Genomic DNA, 14,412 nt, shown 5'->3' with positions numbered 1-14,412 from the left:
ATTATCTATTCTGGATATCCTATTGTTCATTATCTATACTGGATATCCTATTGGTCATTATCTATTCTGTATATCCTATTGCTCATTATCTATACTGGATATCGTATTGGTCATTATCTATTCTGGATATCGTATTGGTCATTATCTATAACTGGATATCCTATTGGTCATTATCTATACTGGATATCCTATTGGTCATTATCTATTCTGGATATCCTATTGGTCATTATCTATAACTGGATATCCTATTGGTCATTGTCTATTCTGGATATCCTATTGGTCATTATCTATACTGGATATCCTATTGGTCATTGTCTATATTGGAATTTCTATTGGTCATTATCTATACTGGATATCGTATTGGTCATGATCTATATTGGAATTCCTATTGGTCATTATCTATACTGTATATCCTATTATTCATTATCTATTCTATATATCCTATTGTGTACATACCAGGCTGTTACTATGCATATGACCTGTTCTATTACTTGTTATTATTAATTTGACTCATTGCACTCTTAATGTTGAGGGAGCTAGCACACAAGCATTTGACTGTACCTTTTTATACCTGCAGTAAACAGTGTACGTGTTTTGTTGTTGTTGCCTTTACCTCCCTTATCTCACCTCATTTGCTCACATTGTATATAGACATATTTTTCTACTGTATTATTGACTGTTTGTTTGTTTTACTCCATGTGTAACTCTGTGTTGTATGTGTCAAACTGCTTTGCTTTATCTTGGCCAGGTCGCAATTGTAAATGAGAACTTGTTCTCAACTTGCCTACCTGGTTAAATAAAGGTGTTCTCAACTAGCCTACCTGGTTAAATAAAGGTGTTCTCAACTAGCCTACCTGGTTAAATAAAGGTGTTCTCAACTAGCCTACCTGGTTAAATAAAGGTGTTCTCAACTAGCCTACCTGGTTAAATAAAGGTTAAATAAAATACATACATTAAAAAACAGTGTACGTGACTAATAAAATTTAGTTTGATTTAGACTTGATACCCAGGGGACCAAAACCCTGCACGGTGTCCCATCTATCCTACGGGTATATGTCGAAATGGGCATCGATCCCTTTTTCTTTCAACTTCCTTTCAGCAAGACCTACTTTTTTATTAGTCAAAGTGACCTCCCTTATCAGAGTTTAGGACGACTACAGTATACCTAGACCGCCCAGGCAGTCTGTTTACAGTAGAATCTCACCTAGACCGCCCAGGCAGTCTGTTTACAGTAGAATCTCACCTAGACCGCCCAGGCAGTCTGTTTACAGTAGAATCTCACCTAGACCGCCCAGGCAGTCTGTTTACAGTAGAATCTCACCTAGACCGCCCAGGCAGTCTGTTTACAGTAGAATCTCACCTAGACCGCCCAGGCAGTCTGTTTACAGTAGAATCTCACCTAGACCGCCCAGGCAGTCTGTTTACAGTAGAATCTCTCACCTAGACTGCCCAGGCCGGCAGGCAGTCTGTCTACAGTAGAATCTCACCTAGACCGCCCAGGCAGTCTGTCTACAGTAGAATCTCATCTAGACCGCCCAGTCCGGCAGGCAGTCTGTCCACAGTAGAATCTCATCTAGACCGCCCAGGCCGGCAGTCAGTTTGTCTACAGTAGAATCTCACCTAGACCGCCCAGGCCGGCAGGCAGTCTGTCCACAGTAGAATCTCATCTAGACCGCCCAGGCCGGCAGTCAGTCTGTCTACAGTAGAATCTCACCTAGACCGCCCAGGCCGGCAGGCAGTCTGTCCACAGTAGAATCTCATCTAGACCGCCCAGGCCGGCAGGCATTCTGTCCACAGTAGAATCTCATCTAGACCGCCCAGGCCGGCAGTCAGTCTGTCTACAGTAGAATCTCATCTAGACCGCCCAGGCCGGCAGGCAGTCTATCTACAGTAGAATCTCACCTAGACCGCCCAGGCAGTCTGTCTACAGTAGAATCTCACCTAAACCGACAATCACCCTGTCCATGTCACTGAACACTACATCTCCCTGTCTGTCTGTACATGACCTTGTCTGTCTCCCTGTCTGTCTCCCGCCCTGTCTGTCTGTACGTGACCTTGTCTGTCTGTCTGTCTGTCTGTCTGTCTGTCTGTCTGTCTGTCTGTCTGTCTGTCTGTCTGTCTGTCTGTCTGTCTGTCTGTCTGTCTGTCTGTCTGTCTGTCTGTCTCTAACAACTCTAACAACTTTAAATGGGTTGCTGAAGTCAGGCTGACAAATTGAGCTCCAGCAGTTTTATTCAGCAGGGATGTAGGCCAGGAATGAGTGACTCTGAGAGGCTTCCAGAAAGTTCTCAGGAAAGACAGTAACTGGTTTTGCTTAGATTGAAGTATGTTACGTAGAATAAACATGCCTCTCTAACATTTAGAATAAGGAATCATTTGAGCCCATTTGTTTGCTCATTTTTTTTTTTTTCCTGGTGTCTAGGTCTGCCCCCAAAGCGCCAGCGAATGAGAAGGAGCGTCCTCTGAGCACCATGAGTAGCGAGGCCTCCAACTACACAGGCAGCTCGGACTATGCTACACACCAAAGTAGCCCCGCAGCCAGAGTGAGTCACACACACACACACAAACACACACACACACACACACACACACACACACACACACACACACACACACACACACACACACACACACACACACACAAACACACTCACGAAGGGACAAACTTTAATGATGTTAAGTAGTTGAACAGCAATGTGAGTGTATCGTCATATGCCCTCTTACTCATTTTCAGCCATCAAGATCCTCAAAAAAAATTCACAACTTTGGGAAGAGATCCAACTCGATACGGAGAAACCCCAATGCCCTGGTCGTTAAGAGTAACTGGCTTTACAAACAGGTGAGTGTATGTGGAGGGCTTTATATAACGGTAGAGTCACTATAGTCGATCAGTTTATGAGTAAGGGAGACAGAGATAGGAAAAAAGCTCCTGAACAGCTACTACCCCCAAGCCATAAGGCTGCTGAACAGTTAATCAAATGGCCATCTGGACTATTTGCATTGACCCCCATTTGTTATGCTGCTGCTATTCACTGTTTATTATCTATGCATAGTCACTTTACCCCTACCTACATGTACAGTACCTTCTGAAATAATTCAGACCCATTGATTTTTGTTCCACATTTTGTTACATTACAGCCTTATCCCATAAATAAATGTTTGCAAATGTGTTTAAAAAAAAATGTACATAAGTATTCAGACCCTTTGCTATGAGACTCGAAATTGAGCTCAGGTGCATCCTGATTCCATTGATCATCCTTGAGATGTTTCTACAACTTGATTGGAGTCCACCTATGGTCAATTTAATTGATTGGACATGATTTGGAAAGGCACACACCTGTCAATATAAGGTCCCACAGTTGACAGTGCATGTCAGAGCAAAAACTAAGCCAAGAGGTCGAAGGAATTGTCCTTTGAGCTTCGAGACAGGATTGTGTAAAGGCACAGATCTGGGAAGGGTACCAAAAAATGTCTGCCTCATCGAAGGTCTCCAAGAACACAGTGACCTCCATCATTCTTAAATGGAACTAGTTTGGAACCACTAAGACTCTTCCTAGAGCTGGCCGCCCAACCATTCTGAGCAATCGGGGGAGAAGGGCCTTGGTCGGGGAGGTGACTCTGACAGAGCTCTAGAGTTCCTCTGTGGAGATGGGAGAACCTTCCAGAAGGACAACCTGCAGCACTCCACCAATCAGGTCTTTATGGTAGAGTGGCCAGACGGAAGCCACCCTCAGAAAAAGGCACATGACAGCCCACTTGGAGTTTTCCAAAAGGCACCTAAACTCTCAGACCATGAGAAACAAGATTCTCTGGTCTGATGAAACCAAGATTGAACTCTTTGGCCTGAATGCCAAGCGTCACTTCTGGAGGAAACCTGGCACCATCCCTACGGTGAAGCATGGTGGTGGCAGCAGTCCCATTGCTTGGAAGGCAGCCACAGTTCGTCCTTTATTTAAAGGGGGTTATCAAGCTGATCCTAACTGTTCTATTTTGCCCTGTTTATCAAAAGTGTTGGAAAAACTTGTCAATAATCAACTTTCTGTCGATAGTATTCTCTCTGGTATGCAATCTGGTGTCCTCTCAGGTTATGGATGTGTCACTGCAACCTTAAAGGTCCTCAATGATGTCATCATTGCCCTTGATTCTAAGCGATATTGTGCTGCTATTTTTATTGACTTGGCCAAAGCTTTTGATACGGTAGACCATTCCATTCTTTTGGGCCAGCTCAGGAGTATTAGTATCTCTGAGGAGTATTTGGCCTGGTTTGCTAACTACCTCTCTCAAAGAGTACAGTGTATAAAGTCAGAAAATCTGCTTTCTCAGCCACTGCCTATCACCAAGGGAGTACCCTAATACTCAATCTTAGGCCCCACACTCTCAATTTACATCAGTAACATAGCTCAGGCAGTTGGAAGCCCTCTCATCCATTTATATGCAGATGATACAGTCTTATACACAGCTGGCCCCTCCTCGGATTTTGTGTTAAATGCTCTACAACAAAGCTTTCTTAGTGTCTCTGCCCTTAACCTTGTTCTGAACACCTCCAAAACAAAGGTCATGTGGTTTGGTAAGAAGAATGCCCCTCTTCCCACAGGTGTTATTACTACCTCTGAGGCCTTAGAGTTTGAGGTAGTCACCTCATACAGGTACTTCCGAGTATGGCTAGACTGTGCACTGTCCTTCTCTCAGCACTTATCAAAGCTGCAGGCTAAAGTTAAATCTAGACTTGGTTTCCTCTATTGTAATCGCTCCTCTTTCACCCCAGCTGCCAAACTAACCCTGATTCAGATGACCATCCTACCCATGCTAGATTACGGAGACATAAATTATAGATCGGCAGGTAAGGGTGCTCTCGAGCGGCTAGATGTTCTTTACCATTCAGCCATCAGATTTGCCACCAATGCTCCTTATAGGACACATTACTGCACTCTACTCCTCTGTAAACTGGTCATCTCTATATACCCGTCGCAAGACCCACTGGTTGATGCTTATTTATAAAACCCTCTTAGGCCTCACTCCCCCCTATCTGAGATATCTACTGCAGCCCTCATCCTCCACATACAACACCCGTTCTGCCAGTCACATTCTGTTAAAGGTCCCCAAAGTACACACATCCCTGGGTCGCTCCTCTTTTCAGTTCGCTGCAGCTAGCGACTGGAACGAGCTGCAACAAACACTCAAACTGGACAGTTTTATCTCCATCTCTTCATTCAAAGACTCAATCATGGACTCTTACTGACACTTACTTGTGGCTGCTTTGTGTGATGTATTGTTGTCTCTACCTTCTTGCCCTTTGTGCTGTTGTCTCTGTCCAAAGTACAGAGAGATCCTTGATGCTCCAGTGTGCTCAGAACCTCAGACTGGGGGCGAAGGTTCACCTTCCAACAGGGCAAATCAAATCAAATCAAAATCCAGCCTGATCAAACATCTCTAGAGAGACCTGAAAATAGTGTAGCAACGCTCCCCATCCAACCTGACAGAGCTTGAGAGGATCTGCAGAGAAGAAATGGGAGAAACTCCTTAAATCTGCCAAGCTTGTAGCGTAATACCCAAGAAGACTCAAGGCTGTAATCGCTGCCAAAGGTGCTTCAGCAAAGTACTGAGTAAATGTGATATTTCTGTTTAAATTTATTTTTATTTTTTATAAATTAGCAAAAAATGTCTGAAATCCAGTTTTTGCTTCTTCATTGGTATTGTGTGCAGATTGATGAGGGGGGAAAACAAACATTGAATACATTTTAAAATAAGGCTGTCACCTAACAAAATGGAGAAAAAGTCAAGGGGCCGGAATACTTCCCGAAGGCACTGTACATATTACCTCAAATACCTCGACTAACCCGTACATTGACTCAGTACCAAAAGTAGTGCACTATATAGGGAATATATAGGGCGGCAGGGTAGCCTAGTGGTTAGAGCGTTGGACAACCCCCGAGCTGACAAGGTACAAATCTGTCGCTCTGCCCCTGAACAGGCAGTTAACCCACTGTTCCTAGGCCGTCATTGAAAATAAGAATTAGTTCTTAACTGACTTGCCTGGTTAAATAAAGGTAAAATAAAAAAATAAATAGTGTGTCATTTGGGGTGCTCCAGCCCATGCTGTCTTACTAGCAGTGTGTGTCTGACAAACATGATGGTTTGAAAATAGAATGGTACCTCATCCATGAACATATTCAAAGCATTTCTGGGAAGGAATGGAATCGCAGGGGAGCTGGGCTGATTGTTTTCCTGGAACAAATATACCTCAATACTGTCATGTTCAAATACATATACCGCCAGGACTGTATACATTCAAATGTACTGGGAGCATATGTTTTGTAGTGTAATGTCACCAGAACCAACCAACCACACCCCAGAGGCAAGTGTAGAGCTGGCTTTAAGAACTGTCACGAGTGTGGTTAAAATAATTCTGGGTCCGTGCTGGTTCCAGAATGTAGTCCTAGATTCTAGTTCTGGAATCCTACATTAAGGAATTTAGAGTTTAAAGAAGGAGAATATCAGTCAGTTTTCCAATAGAGAGAACAGAACCAAGGCAGTCATTGTCCTCTCCTTCACTCCTAGGTTTTAAGAGAAGTGTTACTGTAATGAAATTTCCAGATTGTCTACACAATCAAATAACTTTCAGCTCAGACAACCATACATAGACATGCCACCAGGGGTCTCTTCAGACATACACCACAAGACATGTCACCAGGGGTCTCTTCACAGTCCCCAAGTCCAAAACAAATTCACAGCAGCGCACAGTATTACACAGAGCCACGATCACGTGGAACTCCCTTTCAAATCTCCAATTACTCAAGCGAAAGGAGGGACTGTGAGGTGACATGCACACAGACACACTAACACTGACACACAGACACACTAACACTGACACACAGACACACTAACACTGACACACAGACACACAGCCACACTAACACTGACACACAGCCACAGTAACACTGACACACAGCCACAGTAACACTGACACACAGCCACAGTAACACTGACACACAGCCACAGTAACACTGACACACAGACACACAGCCACACTAACACTGACACACAGCCACAGTAACACTGACACACAGACACACAGCCACAGTAACACTGACACACAGCCACAGTAACACTGACACACAGCCACAGTAACACTGACACACAGCCACACTAACACTGACACACAGACACAGTAACACTGACACACAGACACAGTAACACTGACACACAGACACCCAGCCACACTAACACTGACACACAGCCACAGTAACACTGACACACAGACACAGTAACACTGACACACAGACACACTAACACTGACACACAGACACAGTAACACTGACACACAGACACACTAACACTGACACACAGACACAGTAACACTGACACACAGCCACAGTAACACTGACACACAGACACACTGACACACAGACACAGTAACACAGTAACACAGTAACACAGACACAGTAACACAGACACAGTAACACAGACACAGTAACACAGACACAGTAACACAGACACACAGACACACAGACACACTGACACACAGACACACAGACACAGTAACACAGTAACACAGTAACACAGTAACACAGACACAGTAACACAGACACATAGACACAGTAACACTGACACACAGACACACAGTAACACAGACACAGTAACACAGACACAGTAACACAGACACACAGACACACTAACACTGACACACAGACACACTAACACTGACACACAGACACACAGCCACACTAACACTGACACACAGCCACAGTAACACTGACACACAGCCACAGTAACACTGACACACAGCCACAGTAACACTGACACACAGCCACAGTAACACTGACACACAGACACACAGCCACACTAACACTGACACACAGCCACAGTAACACTGACACACAGACACACAGCCACACTAACACTGACACACAGCCACAGTAACACTGACACACAGCCACAGTAACACTGACACACAGCCACACTAACACTGACACACAGACACAGTAACACTGACACACAGCCACAGTAACACTGACACACAGACACAGTAACACTGACACACAGACACCCAGCCACACTAACACTGACACACAGCCACAGTAACACTGACACACAGACACAGTAACACTGACACACAGACACACTAACACTGACACACAGACACAGTAACACTGACACACAGACACACTAACACTGACACACAGACACAGTAACACTGACACACAGCCACAGTAACACTGACACACAGACACACTGACACACAGACACAGTAACACAGTACACAGTAACACAGACACAGTAACACAGACACAGTAACACAGACACAGTAACACAGACACACAGACACACTGACACACAGACACACAGACACAGTAACACAGTAACACAGTAACACAGTAACACAGACACAGTAACACAGACACACAGACACAGTAACACTGACACACAGACACACAGTAACACAGACACAGTAACACAGACACAGTAACACAGACACACAGACACAGTAACACTGACACACAGACACACAGACACAGTAACACAGACACAGTAACACAGACACACAGACCACAGTAACACAGACACAGTAACACAGACACAGTAACACAGACACACAGACACAGTAACACAGACACAGTAACACAGACACAGTAACACAGACACACAGACACAGTAACACAGACACAGTAACACAGACACAGTAACACAGACACAGTAACACAGACACACTGACACAGTAACACAGACACAGTAACACAGACACAGTAACACAGACACACAGACACAGTAACACAGACACAGTAACACAGACACAGTAACACAGACACAGTAACACAGACACAGTAACACAGACACACTGACACATTATTTGTTGTTGTATTGTTTGTACTATTTTTTATTTTTGTATTGTTTGTATGTAGTTGCATTTTAAATCAGTGTTTAGTTGCTTGTCATGTTGTGTGTGTTTTGTGGACCCCAGGAAGAGTAGCTGCTGCTTCTCAGCCCGTTCCCCTCCCTCACCTCCCTTCCCTCACCCCGTTCCCCTTCCTCTCCCTCACCCCGTTCCCCTTCCTCTCCCTCACCCCGTTCCCCTTCCTCTCCCTCACCCCGTTCCCCTTCCTCTCCCTCACCCCGTTCCCCTTCCTCTCCCTCACCCCGTTCCCCTTCCTCTCCCTCACCCCGTTCCCCTTCCTCTCCCTCACCTGTCCCCCTCCCTCTCCCTCACCCCGTTCCCCTCCCTCTCCCTCACCCCGTTCCCCTTCCTCTCCCTCACCCTGTTCCCCTTCCTCTCCCTCACCCCGTTCCCCTTCCTCTCCCTCACCTGTCCCCCTCCCTCTCCCTCACCCCGTTCCCCTCCCTCTCCCTCAACCTGTTCCCCTCCCTCTCCCTCAACCCGTTCCCCTCCCTCACCTCCCTTCCCTCACCCCGTTCCCCTTCCTCTCCCTCACCCCGTTCCCCTTCCTCTCCCTCACCCCGTTCCCCTTCCTCTCCCTCACCTGTCCCCCTCCCTCTCCCTCACCCCGTTCCCCTCCCTCTCCCTCAACCTGTTCCCCTCCCTCTCCCTCAACCCGTTCCCCTCCCTCACCCCGTTCCCCTCCCTCTCCCTCAACCCGTTCCCCTCCCTCTCCCTCAACCCATTCCCCTCCCTCTTCCTCAACCTGTTCCCCTCCCTCTCCCTCAACTCGTTCCCCCCCTCTCCCTCACCGTTCCCCTCCCTCTTCCTTTCCCTCACCCTGTTCCCCTCCCTCACCTTCCTCTTCCTCTCCCTTACCCCGTTCACCTCCCTCACCCTGTTCCCCTACCTCACCCTTCCCCTCCCTCACCTCCCTCTCCCTCACCCCATTCCCCTCCTTCACCTCCCTCTTCCTCTCCCCATCCCCTCTTCCTCTCCCCTCCCTCACCCCCTCAATTCCTCTCCCTTCCCTCCCTCCCTCACCCCTTTTCCCCTCCTTCACCCATCCCCCCTCATCCTCTCCCTTCCCTCACCCCACTCACTTCCTCTCCCTTCCCTCCCTCTCTCACCCCTCCCTCACCCCCCTTACATCCTCTCCCTTCCCTCACCCCTTCTCCCCCCCCCATCCTCTCCCCTCCCACACCCACTCAGTCACAATTTATTGTTCATAACTGTGTTTGTGTATCATCCGAGGTTGGTGGCATCTTAATTGGGTATGACAGGCTCGTGGTAATGGCTGGAGCAGAATATGTGGAATGGTATCAAATACGTCAGACACATGGTTTCCATGTTGCCATTCCATTCCATTTGCTCCGTTCCAGCCATTATAATGAGCTGTCGTCCCCTCAGCAGCCTCCACTGGTGTGTCTGTGTGTGTCTGTGAACAATACAGAACAATACAATACAATGCTGCCTGTCTTAAGGGAAGGATGTTTTCCTTGTAATCACATCTGGAGTGTACAACAGTCATTATTTGTCTTCTTCATCTTGTACCATGAACTAAATCATACGTACCCTCTGAACAGCAGATGACTGTCTGGTGATCCTAGTTTCTAGTCTTTAGAACGAGAAAAAAAAATCTGAAAATCTCAACATTGAAGACGTTTGTCTTTTTATATTGGTTGCTAACCTGCATCAGTAAAGTTAGTGTCTACAGAAAGTGTGGCAGTTTCTCAAACCTCTCCATGGGGATCCACAGCCATTCCATATATTAAACTATTTCATCAAGCTTTTGACTACTTGTTGAAAGAAGAGCTAGTTCAGGGTTACAACAAAATTGTGAAATATTTTGGGGGCTCTAAATCTTTTTTTTTGGGGGGGGGGTTTATGTCCTCATAAAGACGTAGTTTGTGACTGTCTGTTTCTGTTGTTGTTTCAGGACAGCACGGGGATGAAGCTATGGAAGAAGAGGTGGTTTGTGCTGTCCGATATGTGTCTGTACTACTACAGAGGTGAGTGGTGTTCCGTGTACCTGAACACCAAACAGACATGTTTTTGTATGTTTTTGCGTGATATTCCAAATGCCTGTATTGCTCATGTCTCCACACTCGTCGCCAAACCCACTGGCTACAAGTTATCTACATGTCTCTGCTAGGTAAAGCCCCGCCTTATCTCAGCTCACTGGTCACCATAGCAGCACCCACTCGTCGCCAAACCCACTGGCTATAAGTTATCTACATGTCTCTGCTGGGTAAAGCCCCGCCTTATCTCAGCTCACTGGTCACCATAGCAGCACCCACTCGTAGCACGTGCTCCAGCAGGTATATCTCACTGGTCACCCCCAAAGCCAATTCCTCCTTTGGTCTCTGCTGCCAATGACTGGAACGAACTGCAAAAATCTCTGAAGCTGGTGACCTATATCTCCCTCGCTAGCTTTAAGCACCAGCTGTCAGAGCAGCTCACAGATCACTGCACCTGTACATAGCCCATCTGTAAACAGCCCATCTATCTACCTACCTCATCCCCATACTGTATTTATTTATTTATCTTGCTCCTTTGCAACCCAGTATCTCTACTTGAACATTCATCTTCTGCACATCTACCATTCCAGTGTTTAATTGCTATATTGTAATTACTTCGCCACCATGGCCTATTTATTGCCTTACCTCCCTTATCTTACCTCATTTGCACTCAGTGTATATAGACATTTTTGTTTTCTTTTTTTCTACTGTATTATTGACTGTATGTTTGTTTTACTCCATGTGTAACTCTGTGTTGTATGTGTCAAACTGCTTTGCTTTATCTTGGCCAGGTCACATTTGTAAATGAGAACTTGTTCTGAACTGGCCTACCTGGTTAAATAAAGGTGAAAAAAATAAAAAATTTAATATATATATATTGGTAAAAGCAGGTTAAACTATTTTGATAAAATAATTCAATTATTAGTGGGTCTGATGGTTGTGGAAGGATTATATTTAGCCTGGGTATAACTTCACACGTCCTGAATGTATTATAATATATGCAGTGTATTTGACCTTTAATTGTACAACAAAGCTTATATAGAGGGGGAAAAAAACAAAAAATGAGCAGTACGTATATCGTGAATTTGTTTGAAATAAGTTTGCATAATTTTGAAAAAATAGAGACATGATTTTTAGGCCCAGTCTGTACGACCTTGATTCCCCGAAGGATGGAATACGATAGAACACAGAGCTATGGTGTGTTTTTCCCATGTTGGGAATCTGTGAATTTGTGGTACAAGAAGAGGCATTTTGTTCGTGGTGTCTTGAATCTATTAACAGTCATGTCTACGGCCACCTGTGGTGTGACCTTCACATTGCTTCCTGGTGTTGTGATACTGCCATTTAGCCATGTCTCTGTGTTTATAGCATAGCATTTGTAACACATGCATGAACACACAGACACACACTCGACAATGGCAGAAGTCAGTCAAGCGCTTCGATGGGGGCACAGAGTTCATAACCTCTATGCCGGTCCTCCACTATGCCGAGGTGTAAACACCCCCCGCCCCCGCACACCCATGTCTGTCTGGCCACAGCAGTTTTCACTGCTCGCCACCCAGGGTTTTGTCTGTCAGGGTCTGAAATGGAAAGCGGAGGGAGGGCAGACGGACATCGGGAATAACACAGACGTGTGATCTCAGTGCTCAGCATAATGATGTATGTCCACACAAAGAGAGCAGCTATCTGTCTGGACGGGCTTCAGGCCACAGTTACAGCTAGACTCTAGAGCCAACAGCAGACCGATGCTTGATTCTGCACTACAGTGCAGTCCCCATTCGTAGGGTACTGGCTCTGATATTTTCTTTCTACGTTGTCCTTTGCAGCACAGCTCCAGTGACTATGATGGATGTGTCACCAGGCCAGCTCAGTACAGCTTGGTTTGGCTCGGCTCGGCTTAGTTGTGTGAAAAGGACCTTCTGTACTGTAGCTACTTAACCCGGATCATTAATTTACAGCCAGTGTGGTCTTTTTGGGAGGAAAGACACTCTCAAAACTCTCTGAACAGCTGTGTCAATATTTAATGGATCTGACCATTTGTTAGAGCGTGAGAGAGAATTCAGTCAATAGCAGATCAAATGGAGAGTCAGTAGCACATGTTGTGCTGCTGTTCCCTGTTGGCTGGACACTATGAGAGAAGGAGGAAGCCCCATTTGAAATCATTGTGTTTATGAACAGAAAACACACCAATCTGGACTGGGACACTGACAGAGAAGCAGGGAAAGAGATGATCTTTCCTGCACGCTTCCTTGCCCTGGAACGGTGACGGGACCTCGATGAAGGGCAGGTGACAGCCTATTGACCCTGTCTGCAGACCGGTCAATGCGTTGCTGTCTGCACTTGCAGCGGGCACACGCAGACAGAGACCAGAGACCCGAGACCAGAGACCCGAGACCAGAGACCCGAGACCAGAGACCAGAGACCAGAGACCCGAAACCAGAGACCAGAGATCAGAGACCCGAAATCAGAGACCAGAGACCCGAGACCAGAGACCAGAGACCCGAGACCAGAGACCAGAGACCCGATACCAAAGACCCGAGAACCAGAGACCAGAGACCAGAGACCCGAGACCCGATACCAGAGACCCAGAGACCCGAGACCAGAGACCCGATACCAGAGACCCGAGAACCCGAGACCAGAGACCCGAGACCCGAGACCAGACGGTGATGGAGGACGTGAAGATGGACTCAACGAATGATGCGTAAAACCGGATCAGGATTGACTGGGAATTTAGAGTTTTTTCAGCTGCATTAAGTAGTACATCAGCTGGTGTGTCTTCTTGGTGACCGCTGTGATGGTGTCCTCCCACTAGAGGCTGTGATGCTGTCCTCCGGCTAGAGGATGTGATGCTGTCCTCCCACTACAGGATGTGATGCTGTCCTCCCACTAGAGGCTGTGATGCTGTCCTCTCACTAGAGGCTGTGATGCTGTCCTCCCGCTAGAGGATGTGATGCTGTCCTCCCACTAGAGGCTGTGATGCTGTCCTCCCACTAGAGGCTGTGATGCTGTCCTCCCACTAGAGGCTGTGATGCTGTCCTCCCGCTAGAGGATGTGATGCTGTCCTCCCACTAGAGGCTGTGATGCTGTCCTCCCACTAGAGGCTGTGATGCTGTCCTCCCGCTAGAGGCTGTGATGCTGTCCTCCCGCTAGAGGATGTGATGCTGTCCTCCCACTACAGGATGTGATGCTGTCCTCCCACTAGAGGCTGTGATACTGTCCTCCCACTAGAGGATGTGATGCGGTCCTCCACTAGAGGCTATGATACTGTCCTCCCGCTAGAGGCTGTGATGTTGTCCTCCCACTAGAGGCTGTGATGTTGTCCTCCCACTAGAGGCTGTGATGCTGTCCTCCCGGTAGAGGCTGTGATGCTGTCCTCCACTAGAGGCTTTGATACTGTCCTCCCACTAGAGGATGTGATGCTGTCCTCCCACTAGAGGCTATGATACTGTCCTCCCACTAGAGGCTGTGATGCTGTCCTCCCACTAGAGGCTGTGATGCTGTCTCCCGGTAGAGGCTGTG

General features: G+C 46.7%; 1 protein-coding gene across 1 annotated transcript in view; it reads left to right on the top strand.

Annotated features, from left to right (window-relative positions):
• Positions 1–14,412, top strand: part of LOC109875732 (pleckstrin homology domain-containing family A member 5) — a 248,062-nt gene that overhangs the window by 164,099 nt on the left and 69,551 nt on the right. The window contains 3 exon segments of the mRNA XM_031802191.1: positions 2,423–2,543; positions 2,735–2,839; positions 10,812–10,884. Of these exon segments, the coding sequence (XP_031658051.1) occupies positions 2,423–2,543; positions 2,735–2,839; positions 10,812–10,884 (299 nt within the window).

The sequence above is a fragment of the Oncorhynchus kisutch genome, linkage group LG22 (genome assembly GCF_002021735.2).
Source record: "Oncorhynchus kisutch isolate 150728-3 linkage group LG22, Okis_V2, whole genome shotgun sequence".
NCBI lineage: Eukaryota > Metazoa > Chordata > Actinopteri > Salmoniformes > Salmonidae > Oncorhynchus > Oncorhynchus kisutch.
This window is presented reverse-complemented; position numbering and strand designations above follow the sequence as displayed.